The following is a 26,093-nucleotide window of genomic DNA, read 5'->3' on the forward strand; positions in this document are numbered from 1 at the left end:
AGGTGAAGTGGAGGATGAGAGTTCAGAAAGGCTTTCTTGCCTTCAGAGAAAAGGGCAAGGGAGAGGGGAAAGGCTGAGAACTGTCTGTATTTCAGGATCCAGGCCAAGGGGCCAATGAGAAATAAGAAGGCCACTCTTGGTATTGTTTCTTACATCCTGTTGCCAAAGGCTCCCATAGAAAGAACTGGGCTGTAAGGGCCTGTGAAGGAGGATTAGGTGGTGAGTAACATCTCCGTATAGTCAGTATATTTTAAACCCGGAAGAGCATGGCCGGAGACATGGGGAAGAGCCAGACTTGGCCACTGTCTAAGAACCCCTGCTAGGAGTTTCAGCCCTACAGGTAACTCCTTTTTGCAATGTCAGCACTACAGGACAAAAGTGGGAAAGAGGAAAGCACATAAACCCCAGATTCCTGTACTCAGAGATTCAGAGGGTGGACTCACTGTGGCCTCTTAGGTGTTAGAGGGAAGGCCAGGGGTGCCTGAAATCCCTGCCCACTTTCTGGCTGCCCAGGGCCAAGGAGGGCCTGGTTATAGGCCCAACTCAACAAACTTTTCCCCCTTGTGTCCTTTTACCACACCACCCCCAGTCATCACAGAAAAATGACCCAATTACTCAGCCTCCTACCTTAATTGTGGGACACACAGTGACTAAGTGTTCGCAATTGCCCATTTCTTCCCGCCCCCCTCCCCCAGCTTTGCCTTGACCAAACATGAGTCAGGCTTCTCTCCAGCAGGTCCCTGGATTTTAGCTTGCCCCGCAAATCTGAGCAAGAACTAAAATGTGAAACATTCACCGTTGTTAGCTTATCTTCCAAATTCTTGGACCACAGAGACACATTTCTTGTTCAATCATGAGGGTCTTGAAGTGAGTTTTTCTCCCATCTACTTGGCTTTCCCTATTGCTTGCTCCCTTTATAAATACAGAAAAAAAAAAAAAAAAAAAGGCTGATTTCTGTTTGGTTTTGAGAGGCTTGCAGATTTCTGAGATCAGAGCGTTTTCCCTGTTGCAATAGTCTTTCTTTCTAATGAAAGTCTCCCTATCTTATCTAAGTTCGGATTTGTTTGTTTGACGTTAATGTGTAGCTAAGAGTGATCCAGGTGAGTCTGAGCCCACCTTGGTGGGGAATGAAGCCTGGAGCATCGGAGCATTTGTCTTTCTCTGAGAAAAGGCAAGGAAGCCTGAAATGCACAGCTCTCCCTTGAACTTCAACTTTCTAAAGGGGAATGAATTTCTAAAGCAGGAGGTTCCAGTCTAGGGCTGTAGGGGCCTCTGGGCAAAGGAAGTGCTGGTTGAAAAACACCACTGTGATCACTTCTAGCGGCGAAGGGTGTGCTTGGGAACGGTTTGGGGAGGGGACAGAAGAGACAGGGGTGGGATGGACGGCAGCAGAAGTAGGAGGTACACGAGGAGTTACTGGTAACGGCGCTTCAGTGGAGGAGCGGGGGGGATGGGAAGTAGGGGGAGGGGAGCCCTGTTGCCTCAGCGCCCAGAGGTCGTGGAGCGGCAGCAGGGGCGGCCGGAGCAGCAGCAACAACAGCAACAGCGAGCGGGACGGAGTTAGGACCGCTCGGAGCGCACAGGTCTCGAGGTAGTATAAGGTTTGCTATCCTTCCACTTGCTGGCAGTTGCAGAAGAAGACAGGCTTTTTAAGTGAAACGTACATGCCACCCCTCCAAGGGCTGCGGCTTCCCCGGGCTTGCTTCTTTGCCGCTCCCCTTTCCGGCTCTCGCGCTCACTCTTTAATTGGCACTGGCCCCTAAGTTTGCCGGGAGCTCGCTGCCCGCTCGGAGCAGGGTCCCGGCCGGGCGCCGCGGGCGGGGGCGGGGAGCCCGGGAGCCGCAATCCAGAAGCGTCGTGGGCCGTGTATATTTCATCAAACGGACTTCGGGTGCGTCGCGTCTCGCAGCCATCAGCGCTATGTGCAGTGACATTTCTGACTTGAGTGGAGGAATGCGCGAAGGAAGCCCGGGCGAAATTGGTACTAGAGGATCTTCTTGGCGCCAATGCTAATTGTTCTGATTTATGCCCCTTCTGACTAAGCTCAACGTCTTCATCTGAAATAAAATGAAAGCGGTGCCAAGCGGCATAGAACCGCCCGGCCGCTGGTTCTGATCCCCGGGAACCAGAAAATCGTCCTGCGGCTTGGAAAAAAAAAAGAAAAAAGAAAAAAAAAAAAAGCAATAGAAATAGAAAAAAGAAAAAATATCCCTCAGTAAAAGTTTAAGGCGAGAAGTGTCAGAAGCAGCGGCGCGAGGAGGCGCGGAGGAGAGCCGGCGAGCAGCGGACTGGGCTGGCACGACCTCCGAAGGCTGCAATCTCATTATTAATATCACTATATTTTTGGAGGGAGAGGCACCTTTCTCATCCTCTCTTCCTCTCCGCCCACCCTTACTCCCTCCCCCTCATCTACCTGTCAAAGTCACTGATCTTTTGCATTTCGGAAGAGGACGTCAACGGGAAGGAATTCCCCCTCTGGGTGCCGGCTCCAAGAGGGGGCGACGTGCAGGAGACTCCCCCCGGGGGTGGAGGCGAAGGTAATTAAGCGGCGGGGAGTGGCGGGCCGGCGCTGGGTTCTCGGTCCTCGGGGTCCTCTCCCGCCGGCGGCCGGGCGCGATCGGGATCCCCGGGCTGCGGCGGTGGCGGCGGCTCGGGTCCTTACACCCACCCCTCCCGCTCCGCCCGCTCCCTCCCCGGGAGGAGGCTCCGCGGGAGCTGCCGCCGCCCTCCCGTGCGCCGCCCGCGGGCTCCGCTGCTGCGGCCGCCGCCCGAGGCGGACCAGGCTGGCTGGGCAGGGCAGGGCCGCCGCCCCGCGCCGTCGGCTCGGCTCCCGCCCGGCGCAAGGGCAAACGAGCCACACGGTAAGTGTCCGCTGCTCGCCTCTCCTACTGCGACCCGCGCCTCTCGCCCGTGCCCCTCTCCCCCGGGTTTCCCCATCCCCCGCCGCCCCCCCCAACCCGCTGCGATCCACAGGCGGGAGGGAATGCTCCGGGTGGGCGAGGAACTTTGTAAAGCGCCCCGAGGAGGCAGCGCGCGGAGCCCTGCGCGCACACACACCGGCACACGCTCACACCCACACACAAGTCTTCCCCGGGGTGCGTCCCGGGCGGGTGATGCGTCCCGGGCGGGTGATGCGTCCCGGGCGGGTGATGCGTCCCGGGCGGGTGATGCGTCCGCCTGTTGTGTCCCAATCCCAGGCGCGGGGTCTGAGCCTCCTTCCGCGGACTGACAGGCGCCCGGCGCTCTCCCTCTCTCACGCACACCTGGCCACACACATCGCTTAGGAGGGTTGTCGTTATTTTTTCTTTCTTTCGCCAATTATATTTGTTTGGGGAAAAGCAAAACAAAAAAATAAACAAACAAAAAAAACACTTGCCCTATTGCCGGCCTTGGGGATCTGATGGCCACACCGAGAGCTTTTGAAGTCCCTTCTTTCAATCTCCTTTATTGGTGCGAGATTAAAGCATTACTATCCCATGTTGTGCAGCTGGGGAGAAAGGGAAATTCAAAGAGGGAGACTTGGTGTAGGGATGCTGTTTGGAATATTCTCTCATATTCTTTACTGGTATCATATTAATCGGTTGATGGATTCGGCTAGGGACATTGAATTGCTCTCCTGTATGGATCTGTGGATATCTATATATAATACAAATAATACCGAATATTGTTGGGCCTAAAATAACCAATTAAGTGATTCATACAAGGAAAAACTTAGATGTAAAAAGAAACTGCGCCCTCTGCTGTTAATTTTAGTACCCTCACCCGGGGACTTTTTTTTTTTTTTTCTTCCTTCAGAAATCCACTTAAGAGTAGGCTGTCATCTTACAGGGCAAGGGAAGAAAATTCCTAGCGGGGATTTTAAAGCAACTTTACTTGGAAAAGTCGCAGGTTGAGCTCCTATAGTTGCATCAGGTACAGATTTCCAGTGAGTAGAGGGTCCTCCTCTCTCCCCTCTTCTTTTTGTACAGGGAATAATGGAGCCACTCCTTCTCATAAGAAATTGTCAATCTTTGGAATGGAAAATTCTGAGTAAGATTCAGAACTCCACTAAACATATGGTGAATCTGGCAGTAGATTTGCTCTAGAAATAAGGCCCTGTTTTATGACTGAAAATACTAAAAGTTGTTTTATCTTACAGAAATGAAAAGAAAAAAAACCCAGAAAGATCTTCCATTAAAGTCATTTATTCAGATACGCTTAATAGTTAAGCTTGTTGGAAAGTTTTACAAATTTTTTTTTTCCAGGGGAGGCTTTTCTGTTTTGTTTGTCCCTTGAGGAGGATCTCTAGTGAGGGAATTAGCAATTCCACATTTCATTAAGTATTTTGAACTGTGTCACTTTGAATGCCTTACCCGCCTCCCTTTCTCTTTGGCAAAGGAAAAGCAGCTCAGTAACTCTCCAAGATTCTTTTTGAAGATAAGCAACTTTCAGTTTTTCATTAAGATAGAATTTGGATCTCTGCATGTGGATCAACATGCAAGGAAAATGTGCATCTAGTATTTCACATGTAATGTTGTTCCAGGGATATATTTTCTTTTCTGGATGCCATGAAATGAGATACATTTCACCACTGAAGACCACCATGAAAGCACTCAGGATTCTATGTACTGAACTATTAATTTGGCGATATTTCCTATTGTGGAATTTAAGAAGGATAATCTTAAAACTTTTGTATGGAAACAGTTTATTTGAACATAAAGCTGGTTTCCTATTAGTATTTTTGTTTTGTCAGCTTTCACTGGGTGTATACACATAAAATGATTCAGGTTAGCCTTTTTAGGAGGAGGCAAATGTATTTTGCAGTTTCCTTTTGTATATTTGCAAGTGGTGCAAATACCTGTCTTTGCTTCCATTATTATTGTGAAACATATCAGGTAATTTGTTTAAAAAGTTAAATCATTACACATTTATTTGATAGGTTTTCTAAATGTCATAAAAATTTGGAGAGTTTTAGTTACAAAGGCATCAAGTCACTTGGAAAAAAGAAAATTGGATTCAACTTTGAAAACCAATTATAAGTTAACATTGAAATATATGTGCGTGAATTATATTGCATAAGAGATTATATTAGTAAAGTCTTAGGTTAGTATGAGATTTAGCATACTTTCAAAAAACAATTTTATTTGCAGAATCCAAAGTTCTGTTTCAAAACTTCAGGTGGGTGTAGATTTTCTCATATATGCGTTTGAGACCTTAGATCTCTGAACTTCCCTGCATTAGAATTAAATATTTGTTTTTCATGTGGTAATTAAACTCCTGATTTCTTCTAGGCTTAACTGATTCTGAAATAGTTTTGGGGATTATCCCATCCTCAATCTTCCTGCAAAACATGTACTATCTAATTTCTCGAATCAGTCCTCTCTCAATGAAAATAGAGATCTTTCAAATACCAAGGTGTGTTATTTAGGTTGATTAAGAATCTCATGATAGACAGTTGCTCATAATACCCAATCAAGTGTGAGTAAGCTATGCCAATGATGTTGCAGTACATGTTAAATTCCTTATATTTTGAGAGATAGTTAACAAAAGGATAGAAGCATATGTTTTCCATTAAGATGACTAGAAAATGCTTTCTTCAGAACAAATAAGTGCAAAGAGCATTGAATACATGTTAAAATATCTTATGTAATAAATTTCATTATGACTACTGGAAGCTGCTAATTTTGATAGGTTATAATTTTGTATATCTTTATCTTTTTATATTTTCACTCAATGATCTATATAGTCAATTTTCCTTTTGTTTCTTCCCATTCAGAAAATGCATATTTATAAAATTCTTAATGTCTATGAGGAATGAGTCAATAGTTATCTATTTCAAGTACCCTTGAAAAGCTGAATATTTATGAAAGAAATAGCCTACTACCACCATTTCCACCTGCTAGTGAGATTATATAAGAAAATGAATGCTGAAAATCAGCTAGATTAGGAGATTTACTGATAATGTCTTCCTCTCAGTTGATGAAATTGGCAATTGCTTTGGAATATAATTGCATAAAATATTAATCACTATTAATTCCATGTAATATTGTGGGAGGCTTTTTTTCTGATGAGAGAAAGGGCCTGTGAAAATGGCTTCTGCAAAATTAATCCAAGTTGGAAGGGAATTAGCTGCAGAATCCTGGACAAATACATGTTCTATGTGTGCAAAGGCATTTTATAGCCCATTTTAGTCCTGATCAATAATATCTATCAACTTGAGGGCCATGACGTAATTTTATCTTTTTTCACTGGTTCTGCATATTTATAGACCAGAGGTCTATGGGGTACTCACAACCTATTAATGGGTATTTTTATCAAAGAAGACTTCTCAGTACTTTAGTTCCCAAGTAGAGGTGATAGCATTATTTGATTACAGTGAGTTCCCAAGGTTTGCAAAGTGAAGAGGTAGAACTGGAGCTGCCCAGAGCTCTTCTGAATCTGTTCTTATTTAGGTGATACGGACACCTGAGACAAATTCAAAGGCCACGTCACTTCACAATTAGTTCAGTTATGGGCCAGAAGGCATCGGTTTAGTATGTTAAGTCCCCAAATACGTTATTCACTGTCCTTCTCATAATTGATTTCCCTAGCTATTTGCTGTGATGACCTAGCTTTTAGAAGCTATTGATAATTTTAACGTGTTTGAAAGCACAGCAGATAGACAGAGTGCCATTAAATAGTGGAGGTTAAGGTGTAAATAATATTCTATTTTTACATCATTGCAGTTTCTTTGAAAAATCTGTAATTATTCTTTAATAACAAATTCCTGATTTTCAGAGGCTGCTTTTCCATTGTGTGTCATGGAAGTTCATAGATTTAATTTCTTACTAATTTGAAGTTAAGAGGATTTCTTTTGAAGTGTATGTGACACTGAAAAGTAAGAAGACCCTGAAATGCAGGATACATAATGATAGTACAAATATAAAAATTAGAATGAAATCAAATAATTATGTTAAATAACAACTTAGTGTCCCTCTGCTCCTGATCTGTAATATGCCGTGGTCAATATCTTTTTCTGTGTCAATGGGAGCTCATTAAATGTAAACTCTGCAGACTAACTGAGGCATGCCATATTAGTGCTTGCCAAAGCTTGACATTTTTAATACATTAATAATATGTCTGTAATGTAATGGAAAACTATTAATCACAACTGGTTATGTGCCAGAAATTTAAGCTATAATTGGCTGCTTCTTGTCAAGAATGTCTGTTGCACAGTCCTGCAACTGCCTAGTATTCAAATATCTTGCACTCCTCTGCATTTTTCCTTGTCAGTTTCTCTAAATTCGATCAATGGTGTAGTCCATAATTCTGTGTAATGACCATCATTATAATTCTGGTATACTTTAATGAGAATTCGTTATATTGGGATTGCTGTTCTGTCAGGAGATAGCAAAGGGTTCACATACATTTCTTTAGTGTTCAAATGTATGGTCACCCTTTATTTTGTGGTTGCAGTAATGCAAAATGTAGTTGAGGATAGCGTAACCAAGAATAAATGGATGAGGAGAATATCATTTGTTGGTTAAAAAAAAAAGTGAAGACTAATCTCAGGAAGCACTCAAATATATTTAAAGTGGCATTTTCAAACTAATATTAAAAATAAACACACAATGCTCACTCCATTCAAACTCAAAACAGTCAATTCCAGGTCTTCAAGATTATATCATTCTTGATAAATAAATTGTTGTGTATTTGAAACCAAGAATTAAAGTTAATAATTTCTGACCTAGTAGATTTTACACTGCTTCAGTTATAATGCCTTCATCCACCTGCCCCTTGGAAAGTATTTGTTTCCTCTTATAAAAACTAGTAAACACAGTTGAAAAAGTCATCTCAAAAATGTAAATTGGCATCACTTTAACACTTTCTCAGATTATTAATTGTCAAATTGTTGGATGTGTCTGCAAATATCAACTTAAAATTACTAATGAATCTGAAAAAAAGCAGAAGGCTGTAGTAGCCACAACACATGCTTCTCTGATTTTTTTTCTTTTTAGCTTAAGATTTCAAAATGTGCTTGACACAGTATAGTCTCTAGGTTACAAGGAAGAGGCCAATTCAAATCTGTAGTTTATACATGTTTAGACAAACTACTAATTATTGCTTCATAGGAACTCAAATATTCAACACTTTTTCTAATAGCAAATATCACAAATTGCAGCTGTATGATAACATTTTATGAATTGAATATAATGAAAATTGCACTTGCATCCATAAAGCAATTATTATAAATTACTTTGCTATGGAAACACAATTCAACCATCTGTTGGCATTTCGTAGTCTCTGTGGCTTCGTTCATTTTAAGATGGTACATTATTTAAATATAATGAATTCCCTTTATAAGATTGTTTGAAGATAGTGAACTTCCATATTTCAACCATTTAATGTGAATTGAAGGGTCTATAATAGAATTTTCTAAAATTGTAGGTTTTTTTGTCCTTTTTGCATTGCTTAAAATAGTTAACTTTTAGACTATAAATATAAATAATCTAATTAAGAAAATATATTTTTTAATACCTGGTTTCCAAATGTTAGCATTTGGTTAGATTTGGGTAGTGATCTCTAAACAGAAAAGTGGCCACTTAAACTCACCAATGACTTGTAGCCATAGTTATGTAGGGTGCATTATCAGTTAACCAAAAGTACTTTTACACACTAATTTTTATTTTCTCTTAGAATTAGTGCCATATTATTCTGCTTCATGGCCTGTTAACTCACCCTCGGCTATTTTTATATGTGCATTTTAAATTGTGCATTTTACTACAGAGCTTTTAGTTTAAAAGCAGCTTATAATATTCGCCTTTGGGACAAATTCTCTTCTGTTACAAAAAGTAACGGCAAATGCAGATGTAATGGCTATAAAAAGATGTAAAAATATAGAAAATTCTTATGAAAGGAAATTTTACTCCTTTGGTTTTATTTTTGAATGTTTTTTTCGAGAGCCAAGTTATCTTTATTACTAAATGCAACTAAACAAAATATGCTAAATTCTTCAAATATAATGAGCAAATCCACAGGGACAGGCTTATGCTAACAATGCTGATTTTCACTCCAGCAAACAAAAGCTAAGAAGTGTACAAGGAATTTGGAGATTTTTAGGGTCTCTTTGTCAAGAGACAAAAGGGATATAAGTTGTTGTCGTATCTTTGTCATCATTATAAAAGCGCTCATTTACCCCATTGTTCTCTTGGAAGATTTTCTAGCACTGCAGTGTCTGAGAAATGTTCCAATCTAGCTGCTTGCTCTCAGTTTTGTCAAGATGGAAATGTAATTTTTGAAGTGAAAACCTGTAACTCACACAAACGTGTCTGTCTTTGTTATGGAAGAGTTAAATCCTTCATATCGAAATTCTCCCCAATGTGAATGATTTCCATGGTTTGCTTATTCTAGCAAAACAGCTGAGTAAAGGTTATCCGTATTACACCAATTTGCTTTGTATTGCATCAGACCTCCAAAATGTCAACATATTGTACATTTCGTAATACATTGATTCTGGGACAATAACTCTTACTCTTATTGTTTCTTAAAGGGTGTTGGTGTCAGAAGAAAAGAATGATTGATGGGAAACAGACACCGGGCTATGGACACTCATCCTTTTCCTTCAGATACTGATATCTCAGCCTGCCTGAGCGTCCCTTGTGAGCTGTGAACATTGAGGATCACTCAGGGTTATCGGATGTACAACGGGAGAGCCATCACTTTGCTAAATTATTATCTGCAGTTGGACATCTTTTACAAAAACCAAACTAGACCTGAGTCTAATAGATATGTTCTAGGACAAAGAAAAAGCTGCAAGTTGTTAACGCCTAACACACAAGTATGTTAGGCGTCCACCAAAGTCCTCAATATACCTGAACACGCACAGTATCTTAACTCTTCGTTTTCGGTTTTGGGATCTGCTTTGAGGTCCCATCCTCATTTTTTAAAAGAATACACAGACCTACCTACCCATATATATATATATATATATACACATATATGTACATATATGTAAACTAGACAAAGATCGCAGATCATAAAGCAAGCTCTGCTTTAGTTTCCAAGAAGATTACAAAGAATTTAGAGATGTATTTGTCAAGATTCCTGTCGATTCATGCCCTTTGGGTTACAGTGTCCTCAGTGATGCAGCCCTACCCTTTGGTTTGGGGACATTATGATCTGTGTAAGACTCAGATTTACACAGAAGAAGGGAAAGTTTGGGATTACATGGCCTGCCAGCCGGAATCCACGGACATGACAAAATATCTGAAAGTGAAACTCGATCCTCCGGATATTACCTGTGGAGACCCTCCTGAGACATTCTGTGCAATGGTGAGGTAACCCTTTTACATCAAATATTTCGTATAAATAGAGTCTAATCGCATATACATACAGATGTGGTGAGTGTGAAGACAATTCATGCAATAAGTTGAATCTGTAGGTGGCAGATTTGTGTTAAAAGGCTAGTTTCTTTCTCAGTGGAGGCTTACCCTGCCTGGAATTACAATTTGCACACTGTGATTGATGCCCTGGAAGGAACTTACTTTCTGCTTCCCTGAAAACCAATAGTTTCACTGAGGCAGGTATACTATCACATATATTATAAAAGAAAAAGTCCAGTTGAAGGTTAAATTTTAGATTGGAGGTTAGAAATATGATTAGGTCATATCTGTCATGTTAAGGATAAAATGCTTTGGCAAACCAACTTTAAAAACAAATGTTTCTTCACATATGTGTATAAAGCCAGTCCCAAATTCTGTAGTTCAAGGAGAGACTAGATCTCATAATTGTCTTCATCAGGAGGCTGCTATGATTTGGGAGTCCTTGGTTAAGAGATCAGCAAGAAGAAAAGTAGAGGAGAGAGGGACTAAAGCCTTGTGAGAGGTTTTTCCAGAAAAATCTTATTTGCCAACTCCCCTTATTGTCAAGGTCATAGTTTTCTATGTATATTTTAAAGATGACTTTTGGAACACAGAAAACTTATTTGCTGAAAAGCAAGGGCTCAGCATATATAAATTCAGATACTTTTTTTTGATAAGCAAAGTTACAGAATTTATTGTTCTCATGGCTTATATAAGTCTTTTTTTTTTCTGCATAGAAAGTTAAATACCATGTGAAAAGGTAATATTAGGGTAACACATTGAATTTTTATGAAAGACATAGCTGACAATATTTCTATAAGTATTATTAAAGAGGCTGGTGATTAAAATGGTATACATTAATGTGCTAAAGAGTTAAGATGGTGAGTTTATTTGGTTTAGGTTTTTTTTTTCTTTTTGTTATAGGTGGTTTTTATTTCATACAAGAACTGTGATCCCATTTTTCTCCACATAACAGGTATAATTGTATGGCAGATTTTAATAGTAATCTTACCTGACTATATTATCTTGAACCAGGCCTGGCATTTTCAGGATAGTGATACTATTAATCAAAGTAGCATCTGTTCACAGTCCCCAGTGAGTTAAATTAGCATAAGATCATCTTAGACCTAGCAGCATAAAAAAGGTTTTGTAGCAGGAAACAATTTTGAGCAATAAAGAGTGTTTTCACCTTAAAGCTAAGGGCTTGCCATTTTTCAGAAGTGCCTTTGGGGACTGGTTTGAATTATAGTCTAAACCTGATTTTGTGGAGAGTGAGAAAAAGCACTTGGCTATGAGGTGTCACTGTGACTAAAGTGCCCTGAAAGACTAAATATTTCAAAGAGAGGACCCATCTCTCTGGGAACAGGTATGTGCTGTGCAAAGAAGTTGCATTTTGGAAAGCAGAGACTTCCAGAGAAGGAGTTTATTCAAACACATTAGCAAAATCATAATAAATCTGTAAAGGAGCAGAGACATTTGTGGTGGCTTTATGTGAGGTCCTTAATAATTTCTCATAAAAGGTCAACTATAAGAGCTCATTACAGATGTGGATTGAAATTGCTGTTTGGGTGATAGGTTGTGTAGTCTTCTACTCCTCATAGCACAGGATGAGTTCCGGGCCAAGTCTGCATATTACTGAGAACACTCTAGCTCTATATATTGGTTTACATGACACTTGTAACAACCTGTCCCTTCTGGAATTGTTTAATAATTTACAGATCTAAGTCAAATAGCAAATTTCCTTTCCCAGGGTGCTGTTTTCCCTCTCACAGGCCCTGTGTGATGTTTTCAAGGTGTGATTTGTGGGTGCAGCTTCCCTGATCTCAGTCTCTGGCCAGAGAATGCTTGTTCAGCACTGCTCCTGTCTGTCATGTTGAAGGGTTTACTTGGTGTCTTCAGCTTGCCTCTTTCTCCCATCATGAGTGCAAAGGGCATGTTACAGATCTTCCCATGTCTGCCTTTCAAAGGGACATGGTCTAAGGTATTTAAACGAGTCAGTTCCTCTCAGTCCACTGGCTAAGTGATGTTAGAGACCAAATGGGAGAAAAGAATTAAAATATCCCTCAGCTTTCTCAAGAGCAGTAACGTGTATACTTTGTATGTTCACATGAAACTCTGCAGGACAGTCTTTAAAACACTGCATCTTAGAGTGATGCAGATATTTGGAAGCCCTGGGGGATGTAAACTTGTCATTGGACAGAATGGTTTTCCAAGGGAGAATGTAAGGTTTGTGAAATGTTACCTATCAATGCTTAATTTGTATTCCTTAATATGCATATGATTGGCATAACAAATTTAACAATCCATCCTTTAAATATACACCTTGGGACTATTTGTATGCATATTATATACCACGTCAATGGTAATGGCCTAATATAGCAACTCTTCCTCTCTGCACTTTTGGATGTTCCATAAAACCCTTTAATGTGAGGATTCCTGACACAAGGTTGGGAAACCGTCTCAGGATGCTGTCCTATCAAACCTGTTTAGGTACTCCTCAGCCCAGGGTGTAATGGGAATCCATAAAGTCATTTGTGTTATGACTTATGTGTTCTCCCCTCCTTGACACTTGCATCCATACCTGCTCCCTCAGAGTCGTTATGGCCTATTACATCAGGGGAGCTGCCACATGAATACAGCCACCGGTTAGCCCCTATATGTAAATGTTTGCTGCAAAATAGTTTCAGTAATCACTTGTTCAGCTAGTGACACTCCTATTAGCTGTGGCTATAGCTGTTCTGAGCACCAAGGGAACATGTGCTGAGAGAAATACCTATAATTCCTCAGGCCAATTTTTTTAATATAAAGTTGAAGTTCATTGGCATTGCATTAAGAGTCCGTGTTGCTGCTTTTTTCATTGACTTCATTATTATATGCCAGTGACTATCCATTCATGTTGCATTTATTTTAATATAGAGTAAAATTTCAGGAACAAAAGAGCATATGGATTCCATTTAACAATAGATCTCTGCTTATTAACCTGGACGGCATAGTTAATAAATCTTCAATGTGAAGTACTTTAAAAGTGTTCTATATTAATTGTACCAATATTTATAAACATTCGTTTTTCAGGAGAGCACTGCCATTTCTATTAATCATAGTGGATAAGGAAGAGAAATGTGTGTGTGTGTATATATATATGTGTGTATACACACATATACATATATATCTACACAAATTGTGTATATTTAAAAACATACATTTTCTTTTTAAGTTGATGTATTTAAGTTGATGATGAAACAATCTCTGTTTTCATCAATGGGGAAGAATCTGAAGGGAGGGCGGGGGTTAACCCTCTTTCTTAGGCTGGGAGAACACATTTGAATAGATCCTATCTTTTCAGCCACATTGAAAGCTTCAGGTGGCAGAGCTTTGTCAGGAAACACAGATCATTTAGTGACTACAATTTGTTTCAATTTGCATAAAGAGCAGAGAGGATGATCTGAACCTGTGTGTAAAGCTGAAGTGACAACACAAAGCTATGACTTTTTCTTTGTGTTTAGACAAAGTTAGCTGTCATATCTTCGTGTATATCCCAGTGGCTTAAAAATGGCAAAATTATCTGCAATTATCTCTAGCCTGCAGCTAATTTTCTGGATAAGTTAAACAGACGCTTTGAAAAGGAGCCTACAGACGGAAGAACTCATGTGCGTTTGTACAATTTATGGTGCAGAAGTGCTGATGACTGTAGAAATGGAAGCCCTTGAGTGCTGCTATGGATTTCAGAGCCAATCAAAACTAAATTAGGAAACAAAGATTATTAAAAAGGCTTCTGTGCATGTAATTTTGGCATAATATTATGAGGTGGACATTAAATGTTTCCCTTGGAGACGTTCAGCATCATTAATGCAGCATGCCTTTAATTACAAGTAGACTCATATTACTAAAAAATTGGAGAAAATAAAGTACTCTGAGGTATAGTTAGCAATAACCTCATTATGTTTACTGAAATAATTAAAAGAAAAGGTATAATTTTTCTAAATAAAATGTCAGAATGTGAAATGAAATGGATTTTCCTTAGGAAATTTACTAGTGCATGCCTATGCTCTTGATAGGCATTTATTTAAGGACCTTAACAGATCTATGAATGATCATTCCGTATTGTGCTATTTCTAGATAGGCTTCTATTATGAAAAAAAAAACTTTAATTATTGTAAGCATTGTGGATAGAGCATATTTCATTATGTTCCAATGGAATTTACAGAAGTGGTAGAAAGTCTTTGTGTTTTGTGGTTTCAAAGGAACCCTGAGAGATGAGTGACTGGTAACTCGTAGTCTCAGGGCTATCTATAACTTCAAGTTCTGATTTACCTTTGGCTCAGGTTGCCATCTGGTGGCTATCAGGTGGCCCTTGAGAAATTAATTTGATAAACTCAGTTACATTTTCAGTGACAATTACTATCAATTTTCCAAAAACTGGAAATGACATTGACTTATATAATAATCAAATAATCTTAAAAATACACTCTGTTCACATGAAACATAATTCAGTAAATGAATGAAGTTTTAATAACAGTGATACCTTTCATTTGAACTGACTTATCCCTTAATTATGCCAAAATGGAATTTTTTAAAACCTTCAGTTCTTTCATTATTAACACTTCATTGTTATTAGTTCATTATTTAGACTTATTTCTTAGAAAAGTTTAACTCATATTTGGAATAAATTAAGTTCCAAGGAAATCAGTCTTTCTGATATATCACTATATCAAGTATTTCCTTTCTGAGGAGTGTACAATAGCTCCTTATGATCTATTGCTTCATGTCTAAAGTACTCTACCTGTTTTTTGAATTTGGGAGCATATAGCCTATTGCCCACTACTTCTCATCAGGACTCTATAGCATCTCTAGGGGACTATGACTGGCAATCTGATTGGAAGAGGACAACTAGATTTGAGTTGAAACTGCCTTGGCATAGCATGCATGGCTTGTTGGGGAGGTCTTAGAAAGGAGCTGATGAAGATTATGGCAAAGGTAACAAAACCTAAAACCACCTCTTGTCATTTATTGTCCCAGATAGTGTGCGTAAGTGCTCTTTGTTGAGCTAAAGCCTCACAAACATTACTGCAAACCATTGTGTGCAGAGTGAAGTGAGTAGAGCATTCAGCACATGCAAAACCTAGTGGTGGTGGAGATAACCAAAGTCAAATAGCATATGGTTGTTGTGGCCAGTGGAAGTCCTGAGCAAAATTAATACAAAGTAGTGTTTTTTCAGAGGGTAGAAGAATAGAGAAATAAGACCAGCACTCAGAATTTAAAGGTGAAATATTATTTTGCAACATGTCAAAGGGCCACTTGGAAAATACTATCTGGTAGCCAAATGCCTAATATTAAACAGTGCCAGAAAAGGAGAGAAAAAAAGGCTGGGTTGGCCAAGTGTGGTGCCTCACACCTGTAATCCCAACACTTTGAGAGGCTGAAGTAGGTGAATCTCTTGAGTCTAGGAGTTCAAGACCAGCCTGGGCAGCAGAAAGAAACCCCATCTCTACAAGAGTTAGCCAGACATGGTGACATGCACCTGTAGTCTCAGCTACTTGGGAGGCTGAAGTGGGGGGATTTCTTGAGCCCAGGAGGTCAAGGCTGCAGTGAGCCAAGATCACACCACTGCACAACAGCCTAGGCAACAGAGCAAGACCCTGTCTCAAAAAACAAAAACAAAAACAAAAAAAACTGGGTGGAGCAGATGGTGGCACAGTGTTTTAATGACTGCCTGGTGGCCTGGTTAATGGTAGACTTCTTATATCTGGCAGATACAGCCAGGATGGAAGAGGAACAAAACGATAAAGAACCTGATATATATATCAGGTTGAAATATCTATATCTATATCTATCTCTCTATATATATTTCAAATATGCATATATAATTATTAATTTAAGAGATACCAGAATATGTTGAGTAAAACAAATATGGCTTATCTACCTGGAACTCCAATTTCACATTAAGATTAGGGGAAACATTTAACCGAATGCAGAGATGCAAGATTTTTAAAGGTGAAACATGAGACCTCAAAATAATGACTGCTTTGCAGTGGAATACTGAAGTTACTTCCTTCGTCCCCCAGGAGATAACTTTGTCTGATTTTAGTCTAGAGGATCATCACTTGCAAAGTGTGAGAAGTATTTTCCTAAAACATCAGTCTCTCTGGACTGTTTTGAAGTACGATGGACATATTCTCCAGAATTTTGGAAGGCTTGCTCTGCTTTTCTTTGATTTTGTTTTGCTTTGTTTTGTGTTTAACATGGGCTTTAGGATGGTCTCTTGATCCTCTGATTTTGAGGACTAGTGTTATCACCATGAAGCCCTTTACCTCATGTCATCTCTTGTCTCTAGGAGGACAAGCAGAAGACATTCCTTTTGTTTAGCATAGTCCGTGCTCTTCTCCACTTACTCTGATGCCATCTATCTTTCAATGTCTAGCTCAAGTTAATTTCAGGTCATATAATTCTCTTGACTTTTTAACTCTTGTTAAATCTCTCTATCTATCTATCTATCTATCTATCTATCTATCTATCTATCTGTATAATATGTATATAGCTCTATATCTAGATAGACATATATAGTAGCCAGCACTGCCTGTGTACTCAACTGTATTCCACCATTTAGCACCTCATTAGATCTTATTGATTTATACACCCACATACACATTTCTTCATATGTTTACTGTATTCTGACTCTTTAAGTGGGTCATTACTCTTTAAGTGGGATGATATGTGAGCGAGCCACCACACTTGCTAATGCATAGTAGGAATTCACTAAAGACTATATATTATATTGTTTTTTAATTCCTCATAGCATTTAACATACTCCTAGGCAGCAAATACATGATAACATGGTTCTAGCTAATCAATTGATTTGAATAGTGTAAAGTCATGCACCACATAGTGATGTTTTGGTAAATGAGGGACTATTTATACTACAGAGGTCTCATGAAATTAAAATGCTGTATTTTTCTGTACTTTTTCTATGTTTAGGTAGATTTGGGTTCACAAATACTTAACATCATGTTATAGTTGCCTATAGTATTCAGTATAGTGACATGCTGTACAGGCTTGTAGTCTAGGAGCAGTAGGCTACACCATATAGCCTAGGTGTGTGTAGCAGGGTACACCATCTAGATGTGTGTAAGTACACTCTCTGATGTTCACACAACGAGATCACCTAATGACACATTTCTTAAAATGTATCCCTGTCATAAAGTGACGCATGCCTGTATTTGATTACCATAATGTTTTCTATTTCTTGAACACATTTATCATAAATCTAATGTTTTCCTCTGTAAATTAAGAGGCAACTAGCAAAATTTAGCTACCGTACTTGGGCAGCTTATACTGCTCTCAAAAAAGAAATTGTAGAGGCAAAATCTACTCTGAACTCAGATACTGAAATCTCTCTCTCTTTCTTTAGACTATGAGATTTATTTTTTCTATTTCTAATTAAATATAGGAGGTTTGATATGTGAGGAAATAAGAATCTGTTGAGATAAAGAAGACTGTCCTGATTTATGTCCAACACAGCATTATAACCAATGGAAAAAAGAATGAAAATAACATCAAGATATCAAAGTGAAAAGGCTATTAAATAAAATATTGTGTAGCCACATAATAGAATATGTATAGCTATTAAAGTAATATTTCTGAAGGATATATAATGACAAAAATAAACGTGGAAAACATAGTAATAATTTTTTAAAGAATGCTGGCCGGGCGCATTGGCTCAAGCCTGTAATCCCAGCACTTTGGGAGGCCGAGACGGGCGGATCACGAGGTCAAGAGATCGAGACGAGACCATCCTGGCTAACACGGTGAAACCCCGTCTCTACTAGAAAAAAAAAAAAACAAAAAACAAAAAACTAGCCGGGCGAGGTGGCGGACGCCTGTAGTCCCAGCTACTCAGGAGGCTGAGGCAGGAGAATGGCATAAACCCGGGAGGCGGAGCTTGCAGTGAGCTGAGATCCGGCCCCTGCGCTCCAGCCTGGGCCGCGACAGAGCGAGACTCCGTCTCAAAAAAAAAAAAAAAAAAAAAAAGAATGTTATGGCAAAATGATTTCAATGCTGTGTGTTTTTAGGATGTTGAGCTCATTGTGTTGTATTTAATTTAGGCTAAAAAGGTAGGGCTACATTCCTGGGATGGAACTGCCATTGAATACATACTCCATGTCAGTCATGGGGAAAGAGTTGTCAGGGAACTTAGGCAGGTCCCTCTCTCTGGTCGTTGCTCTCTTTTGTCTGTGCTTCTGGAGGAAGAAGGAAGATAGCCTTGACCACACGATATTAAGCGAAGTCAGGAGATCTCTTTGGAAGCAATAAGCTGAAGATGAGTAAATTACACCTTGTAAACTATACCTGTGGCTTTAAAATTTGCTTTAAATCGATCCACAGTGAGAAATAGATTTTATGTTGGAACACAGTAAACACACACTTATCCCCATACACAGCCAAAACAAAAGCTTCACAAAACAGAACTTACACTTTCTATGTGTTATGGCCTCTGGTATTTTTTCTTCCATTATATTCTTTTCTCTTACTTAACAACTAATTGGAAATTATATACTGATTATGATCCACAAATTATATGTAGCATTGGTTTTGAAACTTGAATAAGTGGAAAAATACTGTACCAAACATTGCATAATATCCTTTTTTAAATTTTACATGAAGTTTTTGAGATAAACTGTTGTATAGTATTCTACCATAGGAATATTTCTTCAGTCAGCCTTCTATTCCTAGGCATTTCAGTTTTTTGGACTTTACACTCTAAGATTCTTGATTGGTGTTGTCAAATTGTCCACCAGAAAGATAGTTAACAATTTATAGTTCCACCAGCATGTTATGCAGTTATGCTAGTCATTAGATCCTCATCAATACTACACATTATATTCTCTCATTTTCTTCCACTAAAAGGCCTTAGCAAGTAAATGAGGATACAGAGTTTAACCAAAATTATAATGACAAAATTATCTTATTCCCACCATCTGTTTTCCTAAGGTTATAATGTTTTAAATTTGAGATTGATATAGAGACATATTTGAAGGTAAAAATGGCATTTCATATTTTAAAGATGCATTTATTGAGAGGGTTGATTTTTAATATGTTTCTTGGCTATTTAAATTTCTTTATTTCTAACTGTAAGAGTTTTAACACCTTTGTACTTTTTTCCTCTTAGATTCTAACTTTTTACTAAAGCCAAAAATTAATATTTATTTATATATATGTAATATTTGGACCTTTTACAGAAACTCAATTTTCTGTCAGTGTAATCAGTTCAAAATATAAATATCTTTTTGCCATAAGAACAGATATCATTTCAGAGACTTTTCCACACTCCTCATTTTGTGGAAATGTTATGTGTTTCTGCACTGGATTTTGGTGGCAGAGACATAATCTTAGGGCTGAGAGAAATTCATCTGAGTGCCTGCTTCTGTCTTTTGTTTCTGTTATAAGAACTTAGCAAAGTTGTCATTTACTCTCAGGCAAAGCATCCTATCCACTTAGAATCAGTCCCTTTGAAAAAAGTTGAATATCCTTTATATTCCTTGTATAAAACTGCTGGTGTGAAATCTTTGGTTTTAATTCACCAGACTAATGGGCAGTCTGGTTTTTTGTGTGCTATTTAGAAATTTCAGAGTTTCTTTGCTTACAAAAGGGGAAAATGACATTTGTTTCATAAGAATAATATTGGAAAGAACTTACTGAGATTGGCAGGTTGTCAATTTCTTCTCACCTTGCTAGGAATAGATAGATTCATATAGCATCTATTCCATGAAAATTAAAGATGTGAGCTGAGGAAAAAGCAGAATTGCTTTCTCTTTGACCTACTTTGAAGCTGACTTCTAAAATATTAAATAAAGAATTGAACTAGGTGTTGCTCCAGTACAAATAAATAGCCCTTTTGTTTTAGAGGGTTAATGTCCATTGAGAAGTCCAGCTGCCGACATTATCATGAGGTCATGTCTGCACAGTGATTTTTCACCATCGTATGTGACGTTTTGTTGCTTTCCTGTTGCTCCCTTTCCTTCTTGGAAATCATAAAATGAAGAAATCAAGTATACTTCCAAACAATTTCTAAGCATGGTCTGGAAACTAGTCTTGTGTTTCAGCAATGTTGTCATGGTTCCTCTATAGTGATTTGTATGAAGGAAGAAATTATAAACTGGTAGAAAAGATTAGACAAGTGTAAGGAACATGAAGCCTGCCGAGAAGTTAAAAGACTGTTCTAGAAAAAGAATTCTCTATTTCAAAGAAAGATATTTTAGTGTGTGCATAGGTGCCAGAAGACATGAATGTGGGATGTGTAAAACTATAACTTGTCTGCCAGATATGGAGAGCTGAGATTTGTAGGTCATATGAAGGTTATACCAAAGGACCTCAATCTTTTTGAAAATGACATTCAAAATTTTTGGATTCCTTTGTGGGTCAGAGTGGACTGAGGTCATTCATATTGTGGACCATCTGCATGCTCTCTCAAGAGAGAACAGAATCCAATGTGTGTGGTCTGCGTAAGTTACAGAAGCTGTGTGCATGACATAGAGAAAATGAGTTGGTGGCCAATATGCTAATCTGAGGTTGATTGTTGATGCCTGGGCCACTCCATATGGGTTTTTGTTTCAAAGTTTAGAAAGACTAATCTTATATGAGGTGTTAGGGAGCATACTCATCAATGTGGCTACTATCTGGCTCAGAATTATGTTCTATTTAGCCATCACGGGAGACAGTGCTTTTATAGTGCTGAACATGGTGTGAGGCATATAGGAGTAGTTACATGCTTGTTGAATTGAACTCGTGCTATATTTTTACAAATAATACTTGTAGCTGATATTTATGAAGAACTTACCTGGTATCATGCACTGTACTGAAAGCTTGGACTGTGTTGGCTCTCATAATCCTCAGTGCTGTCTTATCCTTACTCACCAGAGTAATTGAAGCATGAGGTTAAATAATTATTCTAAGTAAGTTGTGCAAAGAGGATATAAACCCACTCTGACACCTATGTTCCACTCTTAAACTATTCTATTCCCCCCAATTTTATTTGTAGCATGTGGAATAAAACCATAGTGAAAACCTTTTTTAAAAAATAACATTTATGATTTGGGCTATGAGCTACAATACTATGATTTTGTTATTTAAAAAGCCTTTTATCTGAAATAACCTCAGAAAATTGGATTGTGTAAACAGAGTGTATGGAATGTTGAAAATACATATTATGTGATGAGTGTCTTCATTCAGAGATAAGAGAACTGATCAACAGTGTTTGTTTCCATTCTTGCTTCCTTTTCCATTAACGTGTTCATATAAATGGAAATAAGCTGTTAGAAATCATAGAAAGCAGAGTACATATTGTATTCATCATATAAAAAACAGAATAATAAGTCAGCAACTGTTGGCTAGTTAACAAAATCATATTCTTGTGGGTGAGGTGTTGAGAAAAGTGGTTAGTGTGATGCTTTTGTTTTGTTTTTGGTTTTTTACAGTATCAATAACAACTGTTATCATGTAGCCAACTGCCTACATGCTGTCTCTACTTGGATGTCTAGTAGGCAGTTTAAACTTAATGTGTTTATTATAGAACTCTTGATTTCTTCTTCCTAAATCTATTCTGCCTCTAGTATTTCCCATATCTGTAAATGGCAACTTATACTCATCTAGCTGCTGAAGATGAAAAATCTAAGAATCCTCTTTAACTCCTTTATATCTCTCACAACATATATCAGCAAGTGTTGTTAGCAAAACCGTCAATTGCAAACCCAACCACTTTTCACCTTCTCCACTGCCAACAGCCAGGTCTCAACCAGCTGTGTCTCCAGGCTAGACTCCCGCAGTATCTCCTAATTGGTCTCCCTGCTCCCCACTTTTGTCCTGCTATCAACATCATTTATATACTGTATAATATAAACTATTATAAAATAGAGACATTGTATGTAATATAATAATATATATATGCATATAATTTTAAATATCTCAACCAGTCTGGCCCTTTCCTTGTTCAATTTTTCTCATAACTTTGTGTCCATTCAACATCATATCTCAAGCCTTACTACTGCCTGGAAGTTTCTATCTAATCTGGCTCCTGCATGCTTCTTTAACCTCCGCTCTCATTGCTCCTGCCTTGCTCCGTCCTCTGTAGCTGCACTCTCTTGCTGTTCCTTGTAACACTGTTTATTCCTGCTTCTTGGCTTCGATCTGCATTCTCAATATCTTCCTATAGTTTTTTCCTAACTTTTATTCAGCTCTCCACTTAAAAAACCTCAAAGGGGCCTATCTGACCACCCTATTGAAATGCATCTTCTGAATTTTTTATGGGGATTATAGTAAAAATATTTACAAACTGGGACAGCACAAACACTGACCAATCAGAAGAGATGTCAACGGTTTTACTCCTTACAGGCCACCTCTGACTATCAGGATAGAACTGATATCTCATAGGTCATATATTTGCTCATGTATTTATATCATATTCCCCTCCAGAATACGAGTTCCAAAGAGTAGGAATTGTGTTTTGTAGTGCCCATAGTAGAGCCCTGTAAACATGTGTTAAATGAATGAATGAACTGTTAAACAGAGTTGTATTTGTTTGACCATAACATTCATATCAAACATTATTGCTCTGATATACACAAGGTCTTCGGGGTATTGGCTGTGCTAGAGGCCCTTAATCTTTTAAAGGTTCTTAACTTGGAAGAAAATCATAAAACTTTTCTTTATTTTTCAATTAAAAATATTTTAAGGTACATAAACAGTATGATAAATACATGTGCAACCACAACTTTTATAGGCTGGGCATGGTGGCTCATGCCTGTAATCCCAGCACTTTGGAAGGCCGAGGCAGGAGGATCACTTGAGATTGGGAGTTTGAGACCAACCTGGCCAACATGGCAAAACCCCATCTCTACTAAAAATACAAAAATTGGCCAGGTGTAATGGTGTGCACTTGTAATTCCAGCCACTCAAGAGGCTGAGGTACGAGAATCACTTGAACCCAAGAGGCATCATGCCACTGCACTCCAGCCGGGGTGACAGAGTGAAACTGTGTCTCAAAAAAAAAAAAAAGAAAAAACACCAAAAAACCCTCCACCACTTATGATTTATGATTAACAGTGATAATGTTATATTGTTTTTGTAAGAATTTTAAAAATATATATCACTGACAGAGTTGAAATAATCTTTGTCCCTATTTCCCTAAGAAGAAATCAGTATCTTGAATTGGTGTATTTCCTTCTAGTCCATGCTTTTATGCTTTTATACCTGGATTATGTGTTCAAAAATAATATATAGTTTTGATTTTGGATTTTTTAATGTTACCATCCTGAAAAAAAAAAAACTATTCTGTAATTTGCTTTGTCATTCAACATTATATTTGTAAATTATTCATTTGATCTATATGATCATGTTAATTCATGTTAATACTATATATAGGCACATATGTATGCATATGTGTATATTTCATTATATAAATACATAACTCATTAATGGAAATTTGGGAAGTTTCTTTTTTTATTTTTACTCTTTTCAATTACAAGCCACTCTACAAGAAAAATCTTTGTACTAAACTGTTGGTGTGTATGAGCAAGTTTGGTTTTGTTTTTCCCAAGGTACGCACCCCAAAGCCAATCTGTTGGACTGTAGAGTATGAGCATTTCGTCAAATGTGGTTGCACTACTTTCAACTCCTATCAACAGATTATAAGTATTCTCCTTAATAAGTTTTGTCTTGTTTATTTATATGCTTCCTCTTATTATGGAATTACTATATTAGGAAATCATGTTTCTCTTATTTCCTTAGCTATGAGGAATAGATTTTATGATACATCATGGTAACCACAATTAAGTTAGGATTTTTGATAAAACTCTACGTACTATGGCTCTTCATCTCTCATTTTTGTTTTAATTATTTAATAATATATCACTTGGAAGTTGTATAATCATCACCAATAAATATTTAGAATGGCAAGTTAACAGAAAGACAGATGAAATTTGGATAAATAAACATTGAGCTAAACTATGAGCAAAATTCTTTGACTAGAACTTTACACAGGGGGCAACAAATTTTAAGAGTGGCACCTTACAACTGGCCACCTGAACTGAAAGATATACTCTAAACCTATACAATTCATATAAAAGTCCCTCTTCTAAAATTTTTAATACTTAGCCATATATAATTTTTCCCCCAAATTTACCGTCTTCATTACTAGACTATAACAATAGCCTCATAGTGCTTTTAAACTGGAAGTCTTTTTGCTTACTTTGCAAGATGATATATAAGTATTGCATCATCCATCACCGGAATAACTTGTCTCCTAGATGAAAACCTGAGGGTGATGTGTAACTGTAATAAATTTGGACAGCAAGGAAGGGTTCTATTTCCAGTTAAAACCGCAGCCAGGAAGTTTACATTTAGACTGACAGGGGAGGTAGATCAGTACACATTTTGTACGTCATCTTGTTTGTTCAGGGGAAATTGGGGGATCTTTTAAGAGTAGCAGTGATAAGTCTTTATATTTCTTTATGACCTCATAAAAAAGAGCCAATTGTCCCTTCCTGAAAGGAAGTTTCTGGGATCAGAAGCTCTCTGGGTTTTTAGACATTTAGAGCCAGGTGTTCTGAAGTGCCATGTCTAACATGGGGAAGGGCATGCCTTTATGGATATTTTATTTGGATTTAAACAGGTCTGAAGGTTCAAGTTGTACCTTAGTCAAGTTATTTTACTTCTTTGTTTTGAAAAATAATAAGATGATGTACTTAGCACGGTGCCTGGCATATAGTAAATAATAAATATTAATTATCTTTATCATTGTGACTATCATTTATGTTGCTAAAAGATACAAGTCCTTCTGATTCTCATTTTCTGCTTTGAATGAATCTTCTGAAGGTTTTCCTATTAGTTTCCCTTTCTGAAATGTGTCTGGCTTTCCTGGATGTTACTAATGGCAGCTAGTAGCTAACTGCTTGCGAGGTTCAGCCTCCAATAAGGTATTTAAAATCAAAATAATTTCACAACTGTGATTTTAAATTAAATGAAGTGTATTCTAAATAACACAGAATTAAAATAATCACTCATGGATACAATGACATTTGCACTGAGATTATATTGGCTCGGTGTTTTAACAACTGCGTTAGAAATGTCTATGAACAATATAATAACTATTTCTGAAAACAAAGAAAGCTAACAAAATAAATAATTATGCAAATAAATTAAAGCTCTTTTTATTAATGACATATTGGAATAGGCTCAATATGTTGGCTCTCATAAAGGCATAGCAAGTGAGAGGAATTCCTGCTGCATGGGAAATGGAAATGCTAGGTTCTAAATCAATTATTTTGGCTGCCATATTATCCATGTTATCCCCTTCCTCAAAAGCATCCAATGAATTTCCACCGCACTGCTAATCAACAAAACAAAACACTATTAGATGAAACCTTAGCTCCATAATTTCTCCTTACTCCAATTGCATTTTTTACTTCACAGTGTGTTTGATTAGAAACACCAATAAGTTGCATTATCAAGGTGACTGAATTAGAAAGAGGTGCTATTTCCTTCCAATACATGTAGCTTTGTACTACGGCTTGAGGAGGGGAGAACAGGCTGGATCTCAACCTCCACCTCTAGCTTGACTGGACTTCCTTGTGCTGGTCACAGCCTGGCCAACAGTGCTTGCTGGTCCCAAGCACCATGCAGGCCTCACAATTTTAACTTGATTTTGTGCAGGACTCATACTGCATTCTGGAAAGAGTACCATAAAGGGTGAAAAAGCTGTTGTAATCCATATAGAAACTTTATTTA

At 38.1% G+C, this 26,093-nt stretch overlaps 1 protein-coding gene across 11 annotated transcripts in view; it reads left to right on the top strand.

The window, feature by feature from the left end:
• Positions 1-1,479: 1,479 nt before the first annotated feature.
• NTNG1 (netrin G1) overlaps positions 1,480-26,093 on the top strand; it is a 354,788-nt gene continuing 330,174 nt past the window's right edge. For 5 of the 11 annotated variants that reach the window (XM_030937006.1, XM_030937008.1, XM_030937001.1 and 2 more), the window contains exons 1-2: positions 2,214-2,537; positions 9,509-10,290. In XM_030937006.1, coding sequence (XP_030792866.1) covers positions 10,045-10,290 — 246 coding nt within the window. In that variant the 5' untranslated portion in view covers positions 2,214-2,537; positions 9,509-10,044. Of the gene's footprint in view, positions 1,592-2,213; positions 2,538-2,731; positions 2,862-9,508; positions 10,291-26,093 lie in introns of those variants that run through there. The other 6 variants (XM_030937004.1, XM_030937002.1, XM_030937010.1 and 3 more) reach the window with 2 other exon arrangements.

This window comes from Rhinopithecus roxellana, chromosome 8 (genome assembly GCF_007565055.1).
Source record: "Rhinopithecus roxellana isolate Shanxi Qingling chromosome 8, ASM756505v1, whole genome shotgun sequence".
Taxonomy (NCBI): domain Eukaryota; kingdom Metazoa; phylum Chordata; class Mammalia; order Primates; family Cercopithecidae; genus Rhinopithecus; species Rhinopithecus roxellana.